The 27,153-nt window shown below is 39.6% G+C and overlaps 1 protein-coding gene across 1 annotated transcript; it reads right to left on the reverse strand.

Moving 5' to 3' along the window:
* Positions 1-198: 198 nt before the first annotated feature.
* On the reverse strand, positions 199-27,153 carry LOC310933775 (neurotrypsin). The gene is made up of 14 exons (XM_083897345.1): positions 26,941-27,153; positions 19,932-19,965; positions 15,415-15,657; positions 12,691-12,829; positions 12,332-12,507; positions 11,552-11,699; positions 10,844-11,016; positions 9,551-9,692; positions 7,359-7,561; positions 6,586-6,727; positions 4,555-4,833; positions 4,185-4,307; positions 3,602-3,882; positions 199-1,981 (listed from the first exon to the last, which is right to left on the reverse strand). Exons 1-14 carry the CDS (start codon positions 27,010-27,012, stop codon positions 1,662-1,664), a joined length of 2,475 nt encoding a protein of 824 aa, XP_083753471.1. The 5' UTR covers positions 27,013-27,153; the 3' UTR covers positions 199-1,661.

A 27,153-nucleotide genomic window follows, 5' to 3' on the forward strand; every position in this document is an offset into this window, starting at 1 on the left:
ATCTTATTATGAATTCCTCTGAGAGAAAGTGCACCTATTCCTGTGGTGGCTTCAGATTCTTGGATGCATAAATATGTCAGTCAATTTATGTTCTGTATTCTTAATTTATTTTTTAAAGCACTGGCCCACAAGACAATGTTAGGGTTTGCATTAAATACACATTGAAATACATTTGTTTATTGTACAGAAAAAGCATCCAATCCTCCACACGTTCATTTCTTACCTCCTCAATAAATAGTTAATAACTCTTTGTTTTTGAAATCTGCTCGTATTATCATTTATAGATTTATTTCTACAAATGTCTTGTGTCCTCAGGCTGAGACACAAACTTCATAGACTTTTAATAAATGATCCAGCCATAATAATTTCATTTCTGTGGCCTCATAATGGAATGTCAACACTGATGATTTTTTTTCCAGATAAATTAAAATAAAAAAAATTAAAATTCCATCGTCCAACCAAGAACAAAAAGCATGAGATAAAGTATTCAAAGTAATAAATAAGATTTACAGTTTAAATAGCAATATCTCACACAGAGAAGTGGTAGCGCAGTCACTTCTGTGTCCATGTGGAATAAAAATAATAACAATACATTTTATTTAAAACACACCTTTTAAATACCCAAGCACACTGTACATTAAGATCATAGGACATTACAATAAAATATATATAAACCAATGTACAAAGAAAATGAGAAAATGAAAATGAATGAAAAAAAAAAGTTGTATGCTTCTTTAAACAGGTGAGTTTTGAGTTGTGATTTGAAGAGTTGAAGAGTTAATATAACAGAGGTCAGTTGATCATGATTTCCAGAGCTGCAGACCCGAGCAGCTGAAAGCCCTGTTCGGAGGAGGATCTGAGGGAACGGGATGGAAGTACACAGACTGACTCCTATTATTGATATGAGATCGGAATGATGATGAGTATTGTTGACGATGAAACCCCAACTCTTAACCTGAGGGGAGGCAGAAACTGAAGAGTTACTGTATTGTTAGGAATTGAGAAACTGTTTTGGAAAGAGTTGATTTAGTGCCAATAAAAATAAATTCTGTTTTATCACTGTTAAGTTTGAGAAAATTTGAAGAGAACAATTACTTTACTCCTGCGTACAGTGCTCTAAAGAGCTGTTTACAAAGCTACACAAAGTTCAGTTTCTTGACAAAACAGGCTATCTAATGGCGAGGTAACATGGTAGATCAATTTTAAGACATTTTAGATGGTGTAGACTTGTTTTACCTGCATGGTGTTCCTGATGGAAGTCAGCCCACATGTTGCTCTGGGTTAGCGGGGTGTGTAGTCGTGCTAAAATGGCTACAACCACAACCTGAAGGAAATCACACTGAAGTCGTGGTTAAATCCTCGATTCCACCTTTGCTTTCGTAGGTCAAGAGTGTGAGGTTTCGAATAATAATGTATTTGTAATTGAGATCGTGACACCCCTAGTGATTTGACACCATTTCTGAATATTATTTTAGTGAGAATATGAAGCAATGTTAGTAACATGTCTTTGGAAGTGATACTGGAGCAGAGGCACATTATCTGAGGAGCTCAACATAGAAGTTCAGTAGGAACAACATGGCCACCGACCAACAGGCTGAACCTTTTCCACTATATCTGCTACAAGTCCTGAGTTCATTAAATAATACTGTTACTCTCCATCATTAGCTGGTGAAAGGCTTGTTGATGACTTTGTCAATCCATCTGAGGAACCTGCTAACACGAGTGTACACCCCAGGGAAAGAGGGGTTTCCACAGCCGTGACCCCAGGAGATGATACCTGTCAGCACCCAACGGCCGTCCTCCCCCTGGCAAACCAGCGGACCCCCGCTGTCCCCCTGGCAACTGTCCACACGGTGGCGCTCCGACAGGCTCCCGGCACACAGCATGCGGCTTGTGAAGCGATGAGCGTATCGTTTCTTGCACTTCCAAGATGGAAGAAGGGGAACCCAGGCCTGGAGCAGAGTCCGAGAGTACTCTGAGTCTGACGGAGGAAAAACAAGAGTGATTTGTATGTTAATAGAAATATTTGGGCCTAATCTTTAGATCTATGCATTTCAGTTGCATTTAAAAGATATTACATTTTGATTTTGATGATGCAAAGCTTTTCATCAATAAAACAATGGAGAATATCATTTATATAAAATTATCAATAAATCCAATGTGATTAAAATGTAAACTTAAAACCAACGTAAACCAATACAATCTCATACATTTGAACTAAATTAAACAACAGTTGGTTGTTCCACAGCTACAAATTTAAAACACGTGTACATGTTCTTACTGAATAAATTGTATTTTCACAATTCAGATTTATGCTGAGACTAAATTTAAAAAAAATTGATTATTTCAATAATATAATTAAATATTATTTATTTATAATTAACGATGCTATTGTGCATTTTTTGAGTCTCACATTACATTTTAATTAGAAAGAAAGAAGCAGGTGATGCTGAATACCTAACCTTTTTCACTGAGCAGGTTAGGGTCGATTTTTAAAGACATGACATCTATTCATTTCCTATTCTATTCTTTTTTTATCTAAGCCAGAGCACTAATGATAAGAACAAAAGAAGATGCATGCTGACTCCTCCAGAGTGGCAGCCTGTAGCAATATTAACTGTGCAATATGGTTTTATTTTTATTATTATAAGATTATTATATTTTTTTATAAAATTGTATATTATTTTTTCTATATTATGTTCGTCTTATTTTACATTGACATACAGTTTTTTCTGTTTTCATGATATAACTGGTACTTTGGTTGTTGTTTTGAGTAAATGTGAATGTCAGGAGCATTGACTCTTTCATTGTATTTATAAAGGTTTCATTCACATTAAATAATGACTTAATCACTTACTTGATGATTAGTAAATTCTTTTGCATAAGTGTTACACATTTACGTGCAGTAATGTAAACCCATTCTAATTACACACCAGTAGTGAACACAAACACACACAACCTGGGTGCAAGAGCAGCACTTACAGTGTTATGCAAAAGTTTGTGCACCCCTGTAAATGTTCATGATTTTACTTTATAAATCATTGGTTGTTTGAAAAAGACATTTCAGTTAAATATATCATAGGTTTGTCACAGACAAACACAGTGATATTTGAGAAGTGAAATAACGTTTATATGATGAATTGTTATAGTTATATTATTAATTTGTGATATATCTATGAATTATTTAAACAAAAGTAGGCATGTGCATAAGTTTAGGCACCACAAAAGAAACATTTTGTGCATCCTCCTTTTGCAGAAATAACAGCCTCTAAACTCTTCCTATAGCTTCCAATTAGAGTCTGGATTCTGCTTGAAGGTATTTTGGACCATTCTTCTTTACAAACATCTCCAGTTCAGTCAGGTTTGATGGTTTCCGAGCATGAACAGTCTTGTCTAGTCTAGTCTTTTAGACTAGTGCACGTGCACTAGTCGTGTTTTTGTATGTGTTGTTTGTCGTAGTTTTAAATTTGGGACCTTGCAGTCAGAATTGTCGTTTGTTTATTAAAAGTCTCAAGACTGACACACACACACACACACACACACACACACACGCACACGCGCGCACACACACACACACACACACACACACACACACAGTCACCTGTGATGCCCCAGCCAGTGATAACACAGGCAGCAGGTCTCTTCTCCCACTTGTTGCCTGACTCTGGCAGACACACTGCACCAGTGTGAGGGTTGAATGCCACACAGTTGCCCTCTGTACCCTTGAGCCTCAGAAGGGCGATGTCATACTCCCAGTTCTGATTGTGATACTTCCTGTGGATGACGATGCGTTCAGGGGACAAGGTACGTTCAAAGTCATCCTGCTCCTCAGTGTGGTAGTCCCCCAGGCGTAATACATAGTGTGATGGGTCTCTGCCAAATCTGAAGGTCAAATATTGGAAATGATTTTCCTCATAAATGTTCATCATTTAATACATGATAAGTGTTACGACCAGGGAAAGAAATGAACTGTTTTTAAATGGGATTATTTCCATCAAATGTCTGCCACTGTTCTCCATAAAGACACTTAAAGACATTTCTTATACCACTTTGCATTAAAATGAAATATTGTGATATCAAAGTAAGCTTATATTGCCATTCCCCAAATGAACAGGTGTTTTTTTTGTGCAGTGTTTCTGTTTCCACTGCAACCAGCAGAGGGAGCTGCAGGAGCTGCCTCCTACCTCTTGAAGCAGTGGGCAGCAGTGACAACCCAGCAGGCGTTGATGAGTGAGGCTCCACACAGAGGATGATTTCCTTTAGACTGAGACTTCAGCCACAGAGAAACCTGCCACGGCCACTGGCCTCTGGAATGACACACATAAAAAGCACAGCTGTCCTGAATTCACCGCTCTGGAAATATTTTGCGTTCCCCATGAGTTTTGTCAACAACATTTGCATCGTCAACAAGAAAACCACAGTGTGTTATGTAGCATTGAACTGGACATTATGAGGCGCCGATTGTAAAGTTGCACATGCTAAAATAAACAGCAACTTCTTGCCACATTTAGCAAAAAAACATGTAATAATCGATGTTTGATCGTGTATGTTTACCTCAGTGCCTTATCTCCTCCTATAATCCGTCGACGACGACGTTGATTATTGAGTCTCATGCCACAGGTGTGTGTCCACATGGCACTGTCTCCCACAGGGTCCAGAGTGTAGTCACAGATGACACCAGCGTCCTCACTGTGGCGACAGTCGTGTCCGTCCTGACCAACTGTTGCACACTGATCTAATGACGTCTCCTTCCCAGAGCAGCGAACGTTGTCCAGGTGGATCGGACCACGACCCTCGCCAAAGTACGCCATGGATCGAGCTTTAGCTGTGTCACTGAGAGGACATCATACAGCTCTGTTAAAATGTGTTTCCTTTTGTTCTGTAAATATACACCAAATCATGTATTTGCCTGTACAGTATGGGTTAGTACACAGACAGTACAAAACTCCAAGTTGAATTCATACTTGTCTGAACATTCTATTCTGGAGATGACACTCAGACCCACAGGCCTCCAGTTTCAAAACATTGCTCTATTGGGTCCTAGTTTCATTCAAATGTAATTTCATTTTATTCATATCTTATTTTAAATAACTTGAATAAAGTGAGGTCAAAAGCGTTAGAAACTAATCATTTCCACCAAAGTAAAATGTCAGATCTCCCTGGATGGCATTTTCTATTACATAACTGATCTCAGGTGTTTGATTTGAACTCAGGTTCTGTTTCCCACTGACTCCATTTCTGCTGTGGAAATATCTGTTCTTCTTCTTTTGTGTTTTCCAGCAGTTGGCATCTGAAATGTTGCATTACTGCCTCCTTTCACTTTACCATTCATTTACCTTAACCCATTCTTGGAAACCATTGCAGTTGTATCTTTGACAACCAGCATTTAACTTTTTGTGGCTCAGTGTTCCTCGGGTGCAGGGGCAGCTTTAGGCCCTGGGCAGCTTTAGGCCCCGGGCACCCTGGCAGTTACCTGGCCCCCATATTGGCAGGGAGATAAAAAATGATCTAATCTGAAGTTAAATTTTTTTTAAATGCAGTTATATGAGGTTCTGATAGAGTGAGATCCCACTGCACTGAGAACCAGCATAAGAGCGACAGACTCACTCTCACTGAAAACTTGGCTGCTGGAGACACAAGCACAGACAGATGTTAGTCCTTACACTCAAAGACTCAAAATCTACACCAGTTTAAGTGTATACGATTTAAGAATACATTTGCTGTCACAGACACTTTTTCAATCAGGAACAGAACGTTTGTGTATGGACTGTTTGTTTAGTCTTTTCCTCCATGTGTTTGTGTTTGTTTAGTCTCTCATTCTGTGGGTGTTAAAGTCAAGGAAGGACGCTGAAAATCATCAGATTTCAATGTGCAGGACGCTTAAAATTCTACAAAGCACTGAGTCCTGACAAGTTACATGGATTCTTCCTTCAGCTCCACAGAAGACTCTTTTTCTTCCTATTGTTTTTGTTCATTAAAACAATTAAAATAACAAATAGAACAGACAAATATTCCATTATTGTACAGCTATGTGCAGGGTTATGAAGGCAATAATAATAATAGTAATAATAATAATCTATCTATAAATTCCAGCAACGTATGTCTGTCTGTGTGTGTGTGTGTGTGTGTGTGTGTGTGTGTGTGTGTGTGTGTGTGTGTGTGTGTGTGTGTGTGTGTGTGTGTGTGTGTGTGTGTGTGTGTGTGTGTGTGTGTGTGTGTGTGTGTGTGTGTGTGTGTGCATGTGTGTCTGTCTGTTATTCACATATCTCTCTACAGGTTTCTTGCTACAGGCACGATTAAGTTTGACGTTTGGATAAGTAATTCAAAGATATCCCACTCGCCCTCTCACTCACAAAATCTGCAGTTTTATTTTGTGGGAAGACAAGCTGCTGATCTATTGCTGCCTTGTTTGGTAAGTTTGTGTCAATTACACTCTCACAAACAAAGGGAAGCTTTAGTGGTAAAATAAAGGTACAGCTAAAGCCAACAGATTATTTTTGTGAAAACAAGATCATTTAAATCAATTTAAGAATATGTCTTATAATTGGGCTGTTTTTGGAATGTATTGAATGTATTCATACTAACGTGAACCCGAGCTGTTTGCAAACCACAGCTGCACTGACATCATTCCAGCCATCATCACACACACTTCCCCACTGGTTATTGATGAAAACCTCCACTCTCCCCTCCTTTCTGCTTTCTCCACCAACCAAACGCACCAGAGGGCCTGAAAAAACACACAAAAAACACAAACACAGTTCCATCAGTGGATTGTTAATGATTAATGATGTGTTGTCATATCCTGAGATGCATTGGGGAAATATGCAACACAAGTGTCAGCATAATGGTTGCCCTCAAAGGGCCAGATAAGACAGAATAAATGTAACTAAATGTAAACGCACTCTCAGAAAAAGACTTTGAAGCGCGGGTGATTACTTCAGCCTGTACCTTATGAAAAGTAGGTGTTTTATGGAGTTGCAGACATTGGCATGTTAATCACAGATTTAGCTTCAGACGTTGTAGTGGTCTTAGCATGCTACATACTTCCTACAGTTACTGCACTAGTACTGTATATAAACAGTATGAATGTGTGAATGAATGGGTGTGAATAGCATAGAACTAAAGCAGCTTTGAGTGGTCATCAAGACAAGAAAAGTTCTGTATAAATACAAACCTTTAAATTAAAGCTGTATGTTAGTATGTTATAAATGAACTACGTATTACTTTTACTTGAGTAGATTGCACTTATACCTAAGTACAATTTCATCAAAGTAGTCCTTTTTACTTTGATTGTATCTTTCCACCTGTAACGACTTAGTGCTGAGTGTGAATGAGGTCAGTTAGTGTGTATTTTCCACCTGATGCTGATATTTCACTTGCGTGTCGTCCTCTCTCACAGCGAACTACCACATCCTCACTGTGGGAGCAGTCATGGTCTCCCCATTTGGAATGAGAGCAGGACAGTAGAGTGGACTCTGATCCCTGACACCTCACATCATCCAGCAGGATTAGCCCACGGCCTTCTTCATACACAATGTCAGGGGACACATCAGCCTGACTCCTGCACACACACACAAGCACAGGGCTGCATATCACCACATCAGCATAATGGTTACCCTAAAAGGGCCAGATGTAACTGTCATACATGGAAATGTTTCTACTCTGTGTGAACACAAAAAAACAGGGAGAGCATTGTTATTGATTAGAAAAGCTAACAATAAATGTGATATGTTTGGGTAAATGTTTTTTTCTGACTTCTCTCTGGAACGCAGTCAACTCTGGGTTGATGTCACTCCCAGTTCCAAATTCTCAGTTCTGATTTGAATGGAACATACTTGTGATTAATAATTTGATCTACATTCTGACCGTGATCATTGTTAGTCATGCAAGAAGGAAATCAATGATTTGATCCGTTAATGGCCTCTGATATTTAGTTTTGTTATGTAAGTTATGAAACCCAAAAGAGTTAAAAATGTGAATGGTTTCATCCAAATCTTTGTTCTTCTCTAAATCCAATAGATTCAGACGATTTGGATGGAAAGGTCATCCAGACCATAGACACAGCTGCATCCAGGACTGAGATACTAAGTATTACTTAAGTATGGTTACATGTCAGGGTTTAGGGCTGGTGTTTCAAACTCAAATGAGTGTCTAGTTTGGTCAGTAGGGGGCGGTCAAGTGAAAATAGTCCCAATTTTTGAGAAAAAGACAAAAGAATAATATTTATGGTGATATTTGACATATTTTTAAAATAAATTTGTTTTGATATGGAACGATAAATTGTTTACAATATAAATTAGGACTGTTAAAGTTAACATCATTAAAATCATTTAACGCAGTTAACACAAGTTTGTTTACTTCAGGTGTGCGCTGACCTCTGACATTAACCATGCAAAACAGTCACATTCCTGCAGTCAGTCAGAAAGAGAGACTGAGATAGTAGCTGAAGATGGAGAGAGCTGAGGGATTGTTGGGCGGAAGGTTTCATTTTAAGAAGCTGAGCGACAGAACCATAGATAAAACAAAAGTTTTTTTTCAATATGACAACTACCTGGGTGTCACGGCACAATTTATTGACAATGACTTGACGTTGCGATCCTTTGCTTTGACTGTCAAAAAAACAGATGCGCGACTAATTGCTGAGACCTGCTCAGAGTTCCTCCACATCGCCAACGAGTGAAAAGTAAGTGGTAAAATAAACACTAAACACCCTCTCCCTCTCTCCCTCTCTCTCTCCCTCTCTCCCTCTCTCTCTCCCTCTCTCTCTCCCTCTCTCCCTCTCTCTCTCCCTCTCTCTCTAGCTCTCTCATGACAAATGTGAATGTCTGAGTTTCTTGGGACATTTTCAGGTGGATTTTGTTGTTTTGATGTTAATAAATCTTCTTGTTGCATACAGGATGTCAGTCATCCATGCTGAGCCTTTATTTTAAGATGACCTGGTTGACGCTTGAGAGACATGAGTCTCTTTGAAATCATATAATTATATGTGTAGTTCTGTATGTAAAAAGAAACATATAATTAAAGGTGCCATATGTAAGAATGTGGCCAAAAACGGTTACTACATTCAAATTCTAAATACCTTTTCTTATGTAACTGGCAACATGGTTTCTCAGCAGCTGAGACTCTACTGACTGATTGGTAGACGGCGGTAGGTGGCACCACATGCCAAAACGTGATTTCAAAACATAAACATGATTTGCAGTCTGCAAAATATTTTTTTTGAATGCAAATATTTTGTCTGTACTGTTGTTGTTGGTGAGTTCAGTTTGTTATATGAACATTATTCCTGAGTCTCTGTGACATATTAGGAGGATTGTATGATTCATTACATAATGCACCTTTAAAAAATGATGTCTGAAATGCACACTGTCTGATTTAGTCAAGAAAAGCAAACTTTTTTTTAAATTAAAAAACATACAAAAAATAACTAATTATAACTTGATATTAAGAGGCTGGCTGCATGAAATTGATTGGGGGGGTTTGCATGTGGTCCGACAAACATACAGTAGCAACATTAGCGAGCTGCAATGACTCATGATGATGTACTGACCTGAAGCCCAGCTGTCGACACACTACCTGGGTGTTGAGCTCCGTCCAGTTGTCATCACATACAGTTCCCCATTGTCCCTGGTGGTAAATCTCCACACGACCCTCCCAGTGCTTTAATGATCCCACCAGCCTCACTGCACCTTCTGCAACACAAGAACATACAGTACATGGTCAGGATGTGCAGAACAACGCTGTTTAAATGTTGCTCTTAGCATTTCTTCTCATTTGTGATAAAGGAGAACTCAGTAAATATGTAAAACTGATTAAACGAATAAAACGGTTATTGTACTACATAAAAAATATAGGACCACAAAAAAAAGACCATAGAAAGCTATTGTTGTGGACTTTCATTGGATTAAAGTGCAGGTCCTGGTTCCTGACGTACCTGACGTGTGTTTCATTCATGGAGCGACTGTCTTAAAGCTGCTAATCTGTGACGTAAAGTCACTGATTATCTCTATGGACTTCGGTGGAGGGAGACAACAGAGCTATCATGGATTTAAGCAGGAGTCCTTGTGTTCCTACTGACAGGTAATCAGTGAGAGCAGGTGTTTAGGTCTCAGACTGGTTAACGGTAACACCAGCGTAAGATAATGTCAGTGTAGATAATGAACCTAAACTATCTGAACTATATGTAAAAACTAAATGTTCTATGTCTATGTTTTTACATAAAAACATCCGCGACTATGTCCACAAGCTTTTCAAATTAGTGAAACAAACAAGAAATTGACCAAAAGTCAATAATTGTAAATATAATCTTAGCAACATCTCAGGTCAGGCTGGTCAAGCTGGCTGACCAGCCTGACCAGCCTAAGCTGTTTTCTCAGCAGGGAGGCTGGTCCAGTAGGTCTGCTTGTACACACATTTGTGTGACTCTTCTGTCCGAGAGCACAGAGACAGTCAAATGGTGTTCACATGTGTAAACAAGGCTTAACTCCAATGGAGACCACAGGTCTGTCTCGTCACCATCAGCTGTTCACAGAACAGTAACAGAAGAACGTGGAGAAGGGCAGCAAAACTTATTCCAGCCATAGTCACAATAATTGTGACTATAACAATTATTGTTATAAACAGGTTGTGATTAATCCGAAAAACAAACAGTTTACAGTAAATATTTGTATATATAAAGTATATATAGTATTTTGTTACGTTAGTGTAAATCATCATGTAAAGATTTACAGCATACACATGTACTGCTGCACTGCTGTTTCTCTTTTATTGGTAATGCAGACAAAAAAATATGATTAATCTGTCTTGTTTTAGCATGTGATGTGTTTCCTCCACAGCCTCTGACCTGTGTATGGGTTGCAGGAAACAGCTGCCACTTCCTTGTGGTCACAGTTTTGTGGTTCCCAGTTGTTATGAGGACACTCGTCCAGAGACAGTTCATTTCCTGTGCACTGGACCTCATTTAGCAAGATTGGACCAAATCCTTGGTGAGGCAATGACCAAGCTTTAGCCACTCCCCTGTTATTCAGGACAAACAAACAACAATTAATGAGAAGCACATTAATGTCTGTGTGTGCTACTGCCAGGCATTCTCCTATCATTATTGCACATTTTAGTTTTGTAGTCCTGCTGCATAGTTTTGTCTGTTCTTTTATTTTAGTGCTGTAGGGGTGTCATGTCTTATCCGCTGCATTACTATAATTCATCTACTGCTTTATCCTCGACATGAGGGTCATGGGGCCACTGGTCCAATCCCAGCTGACATAGGGTGAAAGGCGGGTCACACCCTGGACAGGTCGCCAGTCCATTGCATGGACACATAGAAACAAACAGCCAATGACTCTCACACTCACACTTTTATGGTTTGGAATAGCTTGGACTAGGAAATGAGAATTAAAAACACATTTTCAGGAATACTACTCACATTTGTAGACATTTTATATTCACTTTAAATGTAGAAAATGAAAGAGATTCAGATTAGAAGGAGCCACAGATGTGAGTCTGTGAATCTGATATTTGTTTGTATAATAGCATCACAGCAGTTATTTCTTACCCCAGATCCATCTGCCGACAAACCACCTCAGCATCAGTGTCATCCCATTGGTGACCACAGATAGTTCCCCACCTGCCTTTGTGGTAAACCTCCACATGACCCTCAAAGTCCTCCAGGCCACCCACCAGCCTCAGAGGGATTCCAGTGCCTGAGAAACACAAGAGAATGCAACATCAATCAAAAACCATGGTGTGTAGTGATCAGTGTGATATTGTTTTATTCCACTCCTGGGATGACTGAGACATGTGTTTGCTTGTAAGAAGAACAGAATATCCAGATACTCTTCCATAATACAAATATGTACATTTACTAGCTCCTTGAGGCCTTAGAAAATGGTGCGATAGAAAAAAATATGTTGAAAATGTTTCTATAAACAAAGAGAAACAAAAAAAAAAAAACTGTCAGCTGCAAACCAGCCACACCACGAGGCTGCAGTACCTTCATGACGCACATAATATATAAAATAAACAAGGCAATCAGAGATGGCAGATTTCACCCCATTCACGCAACAAGCCTCTGGCGGCCTCTGTGGGTCAAGTGGGGAAGCACAAACAGACAGACATAAACACAGACACTAAAAACAATACTTCACTCCTAATCTGTGGGGTGAACCTCAGAAATGCTGTGTATATGGACAATTTAAATGAAATAATAGAAATCGAACACAGGAATTGACTCATGTTCACTAAATATCTAGTTAGATCTGGTTATGATGGGATACGTCTGTTTTATGAGTGTCTCCATATTAGCTAAAGAGGATGTGGGAACACCTGGTCTCACCTTCAGGTTCAGCACAAACCACCCCCGCCTCGTTGCCATGGTTGCAGTCATTGGTGACAAACTTCTGGCTCTGGCACAGCACTAAGGATTTCTCATCACCACGGCAACTCAAACGCTCATAATGGAAGAATGATCCAGGACCAAAGTAGGATTCGTGCAGGGCTGTACCGATCTCACTGCATGGACAAACACACACACCCACACACACTCACACTCATTTAATCACATACACATTTCTCATATTTAAATAAGTTAATTAATGAAGTTAGTTGAATGACTGACCGTTCTATGTAAAAGTCTTAGTCCACCCATAATTTTGTTGTGGACCATGCCCAGCTCTGTGAAACTGTCCTGCTCACCTCAGTCCAAGCTGTCTGCATATGACACTGGCATCACGGTCAGTCCAGTGTGTGTCACATACTGCCCCCCACTGGCCATTCACGTAGACCTCCAGTCGGCCATTGTTGATTGATGACCCTCCCACCAATCTGACTGCACCTGCAGACAACACAGGGGGTAAAATGTTTTCTTTTTCTTTTCTTTTTTTACATACAACAAGTGCACGATATGGAATATTAAGGAAGCACATGGTATTCACTTGTTTTTCTTCTTTCTTCTTTTATTTGGTTGAAGGACATGTATCCAGCAATTATTTTGGGATCACTGCTTGTGGTATAGCCATATCACCAGGCATGAAAACCTGTCTATTGCACCATTGATGCAGGATTTTTATCTGCAGACTGTTTCTTGTGTCACCACCTCGTCAGCCTGTATGCATTTCAAGTGCATCATCTTATACCGAGGAAGCATCCATATTTACTTCAATGATCTTGAAGTAGATCTCCAGCAGATCTAAATCCAATCCAATCCACTTTTTATTGAATTTATATAGCACAATTTTAAACAAACACAAGGTTTCCAAAGTGCTGCACAGAATGGTAAAACAGATTCAAATAAAATATAGAGATAAAAAATAAAATATCAGCATGTGTACAAAAAATAAATACAATCACATAAAAACACATAAAATCAACACCTTTTTCTTTGCTAAAAGCCAAAGTAAAAAGGTGAGATCGAGAAGAGGCCTGTCTAATGTGCAGCGGCAGTCCATTCCAAAGTCTTGGAGCTGCAATGGCAAACACTCGGTCCCTTCTGAGCTTGAGCCTTTAGGCCAGGAGAGATCAGCTGGGCATGTAGAGCTGCAGCAGCTCAGAGAGGTAAGGAGGGGCAAGTCCATTCAAGGCTTTAAAAACAAATAAAAGAATTTTAAAAGGAATCCTTAAATGGACAGGCAGCTAGTGAAGCTCAAATAGGTGAGATGGTCACAGAGGTGTGGATTACTGTCTCAAATTGCGGTCTCTGAAGAACTGGTTTAATTTTTACCAGCTGTCTCCACTGGAAGAAGCTGGTCTTCACCACAGCGTCAAATTTAAGGTCTGAACACGAGGATTTATTTGCAAACGATGATAATTGGCTCATAAGCTGATTTCGGTCAGGAGTCTGTCAGTCAACACTGAGCCGAGCCATGTCAGCTGTGTGGGATGGAATCATCCGAATGTGATCCAGGTTCATCAAACTCCCATAAAATGGTGTTAAACAGGCCAACAATAAAGCGCAATTTTCAGTGAGAGCCGGTTTCCCTCATGTAATCGGAGCTATTGACTGCACACACATTGCTATAAAAGCGCCGTCACAGGATTAATTTGTTTAAGTTAATAGGAAACATTTTCATTCCATCAATGTTCAAATCATATGTGATGCACAAATGCAGCTAACAAACATCATGGCAAGGTGGTCTGGTTCAACACATGATTCATTCATTATGACTAACAGCATGGTTGGGAACAGGCTGGAGGCTGGAACAGTGCTGGATCCATGTGTACGCACACTTTGACACATCTGAATTTATTTGTGCGTACGACAGTTTCTGGATTTTGGCGTACGTCAAGATTTAGTAGGAAATCCATGCAAGTCTTTGTACATGAGGCCCCAGATCTGCTGAGTGTAAATAATAATAAATGTGCAGTGTCATTGTTGCAGTCAAATGACCTCAGACTGCTTCTGGCAGCTCAGAACACACTGTAGCCAAGAGGAGGCTGTAGATCTCTAACCAATCTCACAAATGTAGATTTTTATATTTAAAAAAATTCTGATCTTCAGCCATCTCCCTCTCTCTGCTGTTGTGTTCCTGGTTGTCCCGAAGAGAAAACTAGTGTGTTCATTCTATGAAGCCAATCAGAGACTGATGCTCCCCATAATATTAAGACATAAGACACTGGCCGAGAGCAAATAACTCCAGAAACAATGTGTGTCATAACAGATAATTGTATGATGTTGCCTTATCTCAAGGCACTTTACATGGTAAGGTCAAGAACTTACAAGTACTGCAGAGAAACTCAACAGGAACACAAGGAGCAAACACTTGGCAACAAAACATGTGTTACAGTTATCCTCATGTTAAGCACTGGTGTTCAATCAGTAAAATGAACAGGTTGAATTTCACCACAAGTATGGAAGTAAGTTTTTTAAGGATTTGTTCCAAATTAATTATCCAAATTATTTGCAGATAATTTGCATATTTTATAAAAAATAATAAAATGTATTATCTTCAATTTCAGGACACATCTTCAGAAGTGCACCCCAGGATTCTTGAATGTTTTGGCCATATTCAATTCATGATGTTTATGAACTTGCTTGTGTTTAATAGGTCCAGCTAATCTCTATCAACTAGTTTGTAGCCAGAACAAAGTTGACAGCAACCCTTAATAATTCATGTTATCAAGTCATGGTCCACTTTGGTCAATGTTAGGTTCAGTCAAACCAAACAAGTAAAAGGTATTTAATACCCTTAGTATGTTGAACTTGTTTTGTAGCCAAAACCAGGCCAGAAACACTCTGAAAGCACCTATATTATGTATATTGTACAGTGGTATGCAAAAGTTTGGTATATATATATACCAATATGATATATTTAACTGAAGTTTCTTATTCAAACAACCAATGATTTATAAAGGAAAATCATGAACATTTACAGGGGTGCTCAAACTTTTGCATACCACTGTTTGGACCTTAGAGCTGCTCACCCTGATGACAGTCACAGTAAGCCCAGCTGATGGCACCAGAGCTCTGCCTGAAGAAGCACCAGGGGTTGGCCTCTCCGTCTGGGTTGCGGCAGAAGTTGTGCTCTCCCAGTCCTCGCTGTGGGTATTGCCGTATGTAATCTGGGAAATCTGTCCACTTCATGCAGGGGAAGCCTGAGTCCGTGTGGAAAACTGAGCCATTATAATATCCCAGCTCTTCAAAGCCTTGTGAACAGGAGAGAGCAGCTGCAGACACAGATATGAGACAGTCAGGCAGTTCTTCTCTACTTCTATAATTTAATGAGGATTACATTAGCAAGATAGATAGCAAAGTCACAAACACACAGGCAACACAATCGTTTGATACCAGAGATACATATCACTCATATCTAAGAAAAAAGAACCATATGGAGCTTAATGCAAGCAGACTTATTGTTGGCTGATATACATGTTAGACTATTTCTTTTTTGATTGCATATTTTTACAATGACAAGATACAGCACATATTGTATGTTATGTGCTGACTGGCTGTTCTCTGGCTGTTCTCTTGAAAACCTATTCAGTATGTCAACTTTACAAAATGGCATAGCTTGTGTTTTTTCACCTACATTTTTGATCATCCTCCATACACTTCAGCAGAATTCAGCACATGAACCCACTCCACTGCACATATCACCCCTCACCCGCGCTCTTCAGCACCTCTATACCTTCAAACCCCCCAGGTGTTCAATGTTTGATGTCAGAGACAAGAAACATTGAACACCAGTCAGACACTTCTTTGCATTTGTGGAGGCCCTTAGGAAGCAGACGGTGAAGTCAGCCAGCGCAAGGTAGCACATGTTTTAGCACAAAGACAATTACATTGCTGTCTTAAGGCAATAAGCCAATAATAATAAGCCAAGTTAAGCTTTGGAGGCTTAATAAGATATTTATTAGGACTGAATGTGTATATGTGGTCATATTATTGTTGAAGTGAGTTACAATTTAAACCCAAAAGTGCACATTTCCATTTACTTTTCAAAGATCATCAGTATGAGGATGATATCAGAGGATTTGAAGCAGAGGATACAAGATTATCCACTGACAGAGAAGAACAAGAAATGAAGCAGAGAATGCAAAGAGGAAAGTTCAGTTCATAACAGAAAGTACTGCTAGGAAAATGAATTTGGAGGGAAGAGAAGTAGAAAGATTAGAGGAACTGAAAAGCACTGAGACAGACCTGTTAAAGGTGACAAACAACCTGTTGCTAACCCTCGGGTGAAAATGCCATTTTGGTCCTGTTAGATCTCAGCGCTGCATTTGACACTGCAGACCATGGTACAGAACGTCTTGAACAGTGAGTTGTCATTAAGGGTACAGCTCTGAACTGGTTTCACTCCTACCTCCACCAAAGAACTTTGTAATCCCTTGCATATAACCTGGGTGTCATTTTAGACTGTCATCTTAACCTGGACAACCAAATATCATATGTTGTAAGCGCCAGCCTTTATCAATTAAGAATAATCTCCAAACTCAAGTCTGCTCTATCATACAATGATCTGGAAAAAGTCTTTCATGCCTTCATAACATCCTGTCTAGACTATTGTAACTCCCTCTGCTTTGGTCTCCCTATGACACTGGTGGCACGACTTCAGATGGTCCAAAATGCAGCAGCTAGGCTGCTCACCAACACAAAATGTGTGAACATATTACACCTGTTCTAGTCTCCATGCATGGGCTTCCAGTCCAGTCAAGGGTACAATTTAAAACACTGTGACAGTTTGTTAAGGCTCTTCATGGCCTGGCCCTCAGCTACATAGCTGATATGATTCATCCCCATGAAGCCTCCAGGTCCCTCAGATCCTCCAAGGTCTCCTCCATGTCCCATGGTCCAAAGAGGGGACACAGCCCTTTCTGTTGCTTTCCCTCAGCTATGGAACAAACAGCAACTTGACATCAGAAATGCTCTCTCCATAACTCTTTTCAAAACCAGGCCCAAAACGTACTTTTTTACATCGGCCTTCCCTGTGCTTTAATTGTCTTACCCTGTTATGTCTGTAATTATGGGTTGTCTATTGATGTCATCGTAGCTTAAATCACTGTTCTGTATGTGTATTTTATTTACTTATGTATTCTATTGTACAGAACTTTGGTCAGTGCGAGCTGTGGTTAAATGTGCTTTAAAAATAAACTTCACTTCCTTACTTACTAAGTTAATGCTGAAAGCAACCAGGATGATGAAGGAAAAACACAGGGTCCGTCCTCCTCCACTAAAAAAAGAACATGACATTTCTCAGCTAAGAGTTCCTGTTTCTCAGTCACCACCATTCACGACCACTAAAATAACATCCTCTCTGAACCTGTATCAAAAGGCTCCATTCAATCAAGCTCCTGGTTCACAATCAGCTATGATGGATACATCCCATGAAGTTTCTAATGATCTGGTGAAGACACTTCAATAACAGAAAATAGGATTCTAGTTCCAGAAGCTGCTGTCTTCTTTGGAGATGACTGGAAGCTGTGTATTCAGGCATTATTAACGGTAAGAGCCTGACTAACCAAGAGAAGCTACGGTGGCCCTGAGGTGCAAAACACAAACGCAAATCAAAAAACACAAACGCAAATCAAAAACACAAAGGCAAGGGGTGGTTTTTAGCACACTTTGTAGAGCTGCCGTCCCATGTTGCAGATTTGAATCCCACATCGAGCAGAAAACGGAAACACAAATGCAGAAAACATTAACTCACATTGGAAACGCAAAAGGGAAATGCATATCAAAAAACAGAAATACAAAAGCAACACAAAAACATTAACTCGAAACAGAAGTCACAAAACATACCTCTTCTGTTAATGTTTGTGTTTGCCTTTTTTGATTTGCATTTCCGTTTTGAGTTTTCGTTGTGAGTTAATGTTTTTTCTGCTTGATTCGAACCTGCAGTGAGGACTGTAGCCTCAACGTGGGATGGCAAAGTGACCTAAACGACGCTCCTTGCATTTGTATATTGTGATTTGTGTTTTTTGATTTGCATTTGTGATTTGTGTTTGTGTTTTTTGATTCATATTTGTGTTTTGCACCCCAGGGCCACCATAGTAAAAAAAACGAAAAAACGTATCATTTGATTTTTTCAGAATCAGATCAGAATCAGCTTTATTGGCCAAGCATGAGTGCACATACAGGGAATTTGCCTCTGTTTTTTTCAGCTCACTATAATTTTGTGTAACTTTTTGTATGTTTTTATAACATAGATACATTTCAGTCCCAGATGAAGCCTTTACTCCAGAATGACCCTTTAGAGAATATTATTCACTGATTGCTGTTAAACTGTGAACATCTTTTATTTAGCTTAACTTGCAGTTTTCACAGACCGCTTCAGATTTCTCCCTCAGGTGATGGAATACCAGTGAGTAAAAAAACTGGTTCTGTGTTAAACTTGATACATTCATCTGGTAAGCAGATGGAACTTCAACAAGAGAGTTATGTGGCTGAAATGCAGAGAAGGTTCTGCCAACTGTGAAAACTATATCTATAAAAGTTCTTTAGAACTGTTCTGGTTCAAACACAGACGTAAGCCTGATTTGAAAACATGAAAATCTCTCAAACTCAATCTCTTTTCCAGTTCCAGGAGAAGTGTTGACCCTTCACTGACATGTGAGATGAGGCCAGTACACGAGGGCCAAGTGATATAACAGTTCAATCAAGACTTGGAGATTTAAAGTACATTTTTACAATTAGTGCAATTAGCTCACATGACATCCTGTGTCCACTCTGCTTATAGCGTGGATTATCACACAAAGGTTACTTCCTGTTTGCCTTTCAATGGTGCTATGACCATGTCAATGTATATTTGATTTACAACAACTTCCTGCTTAAAGTGTTTCCCCAAACATTTAAACACATTTCAAAAAAATGCATCTCAGTTTCTGAAAACTCAACACAAACGGAATAGCGGGTTCACACCTGCAGGAAAGGAAGCTTATGAGCTGCCAAGCCTCAACTCAAATGGATAAAGTGCTGCTCTGTTCTTCCTGATACTTTGGCATCACAACTGTAAACATGTCAATCCAAAATCCTGCAGACTCAACTTTTGTTGATTCAAATATAGGAAAAGCTCAATGGTGACACATCAGCCTTCCTGTTCATTTATATCTTCACCCAAGTTTGAACTCCTTTGGTCCCCAAAATAACCTCAGCAAGAAGAAATGTTGTTTTCTAAAATGTACATTTGTTTGAACATTTGTAAAAGTGTTTCAAGTTTTGTCATTTTGTTTTGCACTCACCAGCCACCGTACAGATCATATTATTTACATTTACACTATGCTGAAAATATTACAGAATCCACAACAAATAACAAAATATCCTTCCTAGCATTCATTTTCATTTCATATGAACATGTCAACTTTTCTGCCAAGCAATTACTTCAAAATAAGTGTGCAAATATAAAGATATAGAGGTTATCATTCCCACACAAGCTCTCTCTCTCACACACACACACACACACACACACACACATTACAGGTAAAGAGTGTGATGTAGCCCTTACCTGTAACATCAGTCAAGATTCTCTCATCAGAGACCTGTGGGGAAAAGAGACCACAACATGAAACAAAATGCAGAGAAGATTTCAAACAATGATTTGATTTGATTATATAATGCAAAGCTCTCAAGAGTCTTTCAGATAATAAGTGGATCCACTAGCTGTTAGGATGAGTAAATCATCATCGTGTTGTGCTGACGTTATGTATACTGTCAATATACAACATGCTGTCGTACATAACTGTTGAAACACAGTCAGAATGTTGTGTGAAAATGTGTTTCCATGACAACACTATCCTCCTTTGCTTTGTTGGGACTAAGTAGCATGCAAATCTGAATATACTAGGGACAATGGACATTACTAACAACTAGACATAATAATAACATATGTGTGAACATAAAATAAGCTCAATACAACAGTTTATTTTTAAGTTATACATTTTAAATTATGAATGGAACATTTATAGAGGTTTTTATAGAGGTTTGAGTTAGTCAAGCCCAAAGCTGCTTCATCCTATATTTATTTTTATATATGCAGCACTTTCTATCACACATCTTTCATACGCATTTAAACACTGCAGGAACAGAAGTCAATAGAATGGGTTGGAGAATTCTCCTGAACCAATTCCAAAGATCCTTAGTACTAATAATCTACTAATTAAATTGTTCTAAGGTGCATTCATTGATACATCTAAAGATCCAATTATGCACTTTCATTTACACTTAATGAATCATTTGCTCCCCCTGTCTTTATGTGGTTGCTGGACACATCCTGTGTCCTGTTTGGCTATTTTACATCATACAACATTAGATTCATGTAAATAATTTTTGTTTTTCAGAAGAAAAAAGTATACAGCTTTCCATAAATCATTAGAAGAAGAAAAAACAAGGGAGGGAACCTGGCTTAAGTATGTTGAGGTCACATGCCAAACAGTGACCACTGAGGTGGTTTAAAGTGTGAAAGATGGACAACCTTAGGAGACTTTTATGGTCCTCTTTGTCTTTGAACCAAGGACCATGTGGTCTCATCCAAGAAGCATATTGACCACATGCAGAAACAAAAAGGGTTTATTGCTCATACATATTTATATTTCTTGGTTGAATTTGGAGCAGCCTTTGTTTCTATTGGTCGTGTGGATATGCAGTACGTCACAGCATTCCACAGTCAAAGGTCAACATAGCTCTACTGCATTTTCTTCTGAGCTACGTGCAGAACCGTTGTTTCCATGTTATCCATAAATACTAATGTATTCCAGAGCACAGTGGTGTCTTTTTCACATTCTTTCTGAAAAGGCCATTACACTCAAGACTATGATGCCATCATGCAAACTGCTCATGTCAGCTGTAACTTCTGGGTCAAGTTTAAATGAATATTTCTTTCATAAAGCTGAGTCAGGTGTGCATGATGATCACACCCTTACAGTATATGTATCTATTCTATATGTAGGTCTCCAAGTACAGTGGTATGCAAAAGTTTGGGCAGCCCTGTAAATGTTGGATAAGACATTTCAGTTATATATATATATATATATATATGTATAACTATATATCATATAGGACCAGACTTGTACCGCCACCATCGTGAAGCAGATACTACATGACCCTGAAGTGCGAGTATACCAGGGTCAGCACAATTGGGCACGCAATTGATTGACACAACTCTAATTCCATATCAGTCCTGCGACAGAGTAAACTGGTATTGTTGGCGTTAGCACTACATACACATGAGTTGTAGAGGAACACGAGAGCAAATCCTACATTGTGTTACTTTAAATCAGCGCCACCTGAAAGAGCTTCACCTGTGCTGAGTCATTATCACTTATCTACAGTGATAATATCCATAAAAATAAGTGTAGACTTTGACCTGCTAATAATACAAAGCAAAGAGAGGTGGACATGTTTAAATGTTTCCTCAGTCCTCCTTGATCAATGACTCAACCAGTGACCTTGAATATCGTAAGTGCTAGAATCAGTGAAATGTGAGGCTGTTTCATGCAGAACCTAAAGCTGAACATGTTAAACTGTCTTACAGGCTTCACTGTACATGCACAGACCTGCACTAGACATTAAAGTCATAATGCATAATGCTGTGTCCTAAAGGGATGGTTTTTGTGAAATGTGCTTGTAAGAGACAGTGACTGTGCAGTGTACGCTGCCTGTGCAGTGTAAGCTGCCTGTGCAGTGTAAGCTGCCTGTGCAGTGTAAGCTGCCTGTGCAGTGTAAGCTGCCTGTGCAGTGTAAGCTGCCTGCACCTCGATCCAGCATGAGACAACACCAAAGTTCACTGAGCAAATCAGAGTTTTTATCTTACACTGGTCTACTGCTGCCTCACTTGGTAAGTTTGTGTCACAGAGGTAAATGGTCTGGATTTACATCGCTCTTTTCTAGTCTTGATAACCACTCAAAGCTGCTGTACACTACAGTTCTGACATTCACCCTTCACAGCCATTCACTCACTTTCATGCAGTGGATCTGTGTGCAGCATATTTTCAATCACTCATCTTTCACACCCTGTGAGGAGCAACATCTTGGACACATTGGCATGTAGAGACCAGAGCTGGGAATCAAACCCACAACCCATGATTTGAAAGATGACTCGCTCTACCACTGAGCTATTGTCGCCCCAGACTAGTGTTGGTATCAACTTCATTATGTACATTATTTGTGCTTTTGAGTGGCTAAAATCAGTTTTTCCCACACAACCCACATGAAAAAAAAAAACCTTAGAAAGTATGAAGGAGAAGCTAAAGGCGCTTTTCCATTATACAGTTCTAGCATTTCTTGTCTCTACTTTTTTTTTGCTTTTCCATCAGTGATAGACTCTGGTATCTGAAGCTTTTTTAGTACCTGCTCTGATGAGGTTCAGCTGAGCCGATACTAAAATGTGACATCAACAGACTGTCATCCACTGATTGGTCAGAGTGTCGTCACTGGAAGAGTCATGAGCTCACGTCCGACCAGAATCAGACCAAAAAATGCCAAACAGCAGATCTGTTAAAAAGACGTAAGAATCCTAAAATCTCCAACTTTTAGCAAGAAAATATTTGTAAATAAATGTCAATATTTAACAGAGGAGTCTGGTGTATTTAGAGACATCACTGCTGAAGGTCAGTGATCGTGAGCCAAATCACAAACCATTCAGTGGTATTTCAGTTCAGTGACTGCTGCTCCTCTCACACAGGAAGTACTGAACGATTGGGTGAACAAATCTTTTTGAATAACTGATTCTAATGATTCACTTACACCCAAAACAACTGCTTTGACTGTAACAAGTTTGTGTTTGTGTCACTGCAGTTTCACACAGTCGTGCTATGACGGCCCTGTCCACGATGAGGGGCTACAATGAAGTCATGGAAAACGACGTGTCAGACACCAAACCCAGTTGAATAGTGCTTGATATGAACTGTATAATGGAAAAACGCCATAAGGAGTCGAGAAGAACTGTGATTTGGAGCTTTGAGCTGTGGAGAACAGCATTGGACGTCTCAGTGCCAGAAATGAAGAGGAAGAAAAACAACCCACACTACTCACAACAAGCTAGGGATATTCGACGAGAATTAGGGGAGGGCGATACTGCAAATGTTGGTATTGATCCGATCCGATACCAGTCAGTATCGGCGATACAGATTCCGATACTTATGGCCCTCCTTTCACGCTGCAAGTTGTTTTGAGGCTCCCATGTTGTCACTCTTCAGAGAAGATGCAAAGAGGAGAAACATTTACAATTGACCTCCTTAAATACTCTTTCTCATGATTGGATTCACCCGTGTATGGAGGTCAAGGGTCACCCGTTCTCAGAAGCGCAGAGAACGGGTTGCACTGCAACTCATTATTAAAACTCCCCGCCTCAGTCCCTTTGACGACCTTTGACCCAGAGTCAGACCCAGAGTCAGAAGACACTGTCGCTCGTGAAACACCTCCACAACGGACGTTATTCTTCTTCTGTGGTTCAATGTACGCAACCAGATGTGCCCGGACTAGTGCCCGGAGCAGGAAGATCTGCTGTTTACGTAACCGGACCAGGTTTTTTCAGAGATCTCGCTGAGCCTGAGATTACAATAAAACACAGCGTTCTCAGCAGTGACTGAACTGTTTGTTTAGAACCTTCAGTTCTTCATAAACAAGGTAATGACGCAGATACACACTAAAAAACAGTGTTAATTGGAACTTCCAGGTCTAGGTCCACTTTAAATAATCAAAAGCCCATTAAAACAAGGACCAGGTAAAAATCATTCCTATCTCATCCCCCACTGATAAAGTCACAACCTGTGGTTTCTACAACTTTACTTTGACAGCACTTTTATATTTGCCTGACCTTTCCATTCACCTTACTATGTGAGGTCAAGTATCTACACTTGATTTATGAGTTAGTTTACTGGTCTGAAGTTTGCAAAGCCACACACAGAGTGAGAGAGGGAGAGAGAGAGAGAGAGAGAGAGAGAGAGAGAGAGAGAGAGAGAGAGAGAGAGAGAGAGAGAGACCTCTTTTCTGACCTCCAGGACCAGTAGTCCTCATAGAAACCAAAACCTGGTTCTGATGAGGCAGACACTCATTTCTGAGGAACTGGTTTAAATTTTTTAGGGAAAAGTTAAATTATGGTTAGGTTTGTGTTAGACATTAACTGGTCATGGTTAAAGTAGACTGTTCAAATGAATGAATGTAATGCAAACCTGTGTGCGTGCGTGTGTGTGTGTGTGTGTGTGTGTGTGTGTGTGTGTGTGTGTGTGTGTGTGTATTGTAAAGTGATGACAGTGAGATAATCTATAAGCACAGAGAGAGTCCTGATAAAGCTGATGAAGTCGTACAGTGAACAACACGACAGTTCAAGAGGTTGAAGAAGGAAATGAGTGAACATGCACAGGCTTGTTTCTGATCGTCAATTCAGTTCAATCCAAATAAATATAGTTCACTGCAGGACAAGGTTTGGTTAGAAAACTGTTGAAGGCACTATGATGTTAATAATAATAATAATGCCTGTTAGGTTAAATGACACAGAGCTACTGACTCTGGAGCAACACATCATGAAGTCTTTCCAGAGTAAAGACATGAACATTGTACCTGAAAACATATCCACATGCCTCACGATTCCAAGGAAGAAACAAAGATGCAAAGCCTACAATAGTACTGTCTGCATACAGGAGTTGCTGCACCAGACTAAAAAGCTAAAGGGGACGGGAGTTTACCTGAAGAAACATCTTACAAAAAGACACACACGAAATCTAAGAATACTAAATAAAATACAAGCAGCTATGTGAAAATATGGCTGAAGAAGCCAAAGTTTTTACGTATGAGAGCTCAACGACCTGGATCAATACAAATGAACATCCACAGCAATCCATTTTATTTACATAGCCATAATGATGATCTGGCTTTTCATATAAAACTAAAACATTATTTTGGAAATATCTGGAGGAATGGAATTTCTTTGTGGAGATTATGACTTAAAACAGATGTGGATGTTTATGACACAGCAGTGACTGTATCAGATACACTGAGCTATACATCGTACACTGTCCAGTCAAAGGTCAAACAAAAGAATACATCTATAAAAAAAACATGGATAACAAAGGGTTGTTTGTATAGCAAAAAGAACATTTACGATACAAACAGGTTTTTTTATTAATTAAAAGAAAGAGAGATCGCTGTCACATATCTCTGACAGAACAGTGTTACCAACGTGGCGACTTTGTCGCTAAACCTGCCGACTTTTTGTGGTGTTTGGAGACTCTGACGTGCTTATCACTCTGCAGTTACTGAGGATCAGCCCGATCAGTAGGGGTCGCTGCGCAAGATTGTTGTGTGTTTGGCTACAGTGAGTAATGGCGTCTGAGAGAGAAAGACAGTCTCACATGAAATAAATATTTTTTGTGTTACTGAACGCAGTTTTAAGATCATTTGAGGCGAGAGATTGGCAATTTAAAGTCTAAACATGTGCTGTGTGTGTTAAGATATGACGTATTTATAGTTTGGCAGCGACGTTGTCGGCGGTGATCAGCTCCGCCTCTGTGGACGCTCGGTGCTCACTGTGAGCCGGCACAGAGCAGCTTCGCTCAGCCTGTCCTGTGGACCAATCACAGCTCTTGCCATCTCCGTTGTCCCTTGACATAGTGACGGACACTTAAAAAATATTTCGTGCTGCCTGAGACGACGCAGAGACTCTACGACAGGCTCTGCGTCGACGCAGAGGACTCTGAGTAACCTACGCAGAGCACTTTACGCAGGAGTATAAATTGGGCTTTAAGCTCCACAGTCAGAGCAGCGGGAACAACCTCACAACTCTGTGTCCAGGCTGCTGATAACTCGCTCATACCCATAGTCCTGGAGGGTGAGACTTAGAGGGAGGCAGAGGTTTTCATGTTCAAATGTTTACTAAGTGCTGTGAGACATGCAAGAAAGGTAAGTATAGCTTTAAACAGAACTACCTCATTACTTTGAAAATAGTCATATCAGAATTCATTTGATCAAAATAATTCACCATATTATTGACCATAGACTCACCTGGAAATCACATATAAATCATATTAAAACAAAAATATCGAAAGTAATTGATATATTATATAAAAGATATACTTTAAATAAGAATAGTCTATATATTGTTCATTGTTAATGTGTTATATTGTATTAATGTTTAGAGTAAAGTGATATAAAACCTATTTGTATTTTGCAAAAAGAAAAAAAGGGCTATAACAATTATCACCTATTCTACTTATAATATAAGAAATCAGTCATTATTTACTAAATACATTAACAGTTTATGACTCAGTGGATCTGTGCACGTGCATGTGTTTACCTGTTTTGATTATGTTTTATAAATCACACTGACAGGTAACATACATTCTTAGTGTAAGCAAAATAAACTTGAGCTTCAGTCTATGTCTTTATGTGCAGAATGTGTGTTTAATATGTGTGTGTGTGTGTGTGTGTGTGTGTGTGTGTGTGTGTGTGTGTGTGTGTGTGTGTGTGTGTGTGTGTGTGTGTGTGTGTGTGTGTGTGTGTGTGTGTGTGTGTGTGTGTACCTCTGCAGAGACACACAGCAGCAGCAGCAGCAGCAGCAGGACCAACACGGTCCCAACTTTCCTCAGATTCATCCTGCTGAAGGAATCATTTCCTCCACAGCTTCCACTCACACCCTCAACGCCTCTGTCCACCCTTGTTCCCCGACCCCGAGCCGAGCCGAGCTGAGCTGAGACAGCGCGGATTGCACAAGAAGACAGTGACAGGAAAACACA

Source organism: Microchirus variegatus (genome assembly GCF_963457635.1).
Source record: "Microchirus variegatus genome assembly, chromosome: 11".
NCBI classification, from domain to species: Eukaryota; Metazoa; Chordata; class Actinopteri; order Pleuronectiformes; family Soleidae; genus Microchirus; species Microchirus variegatus.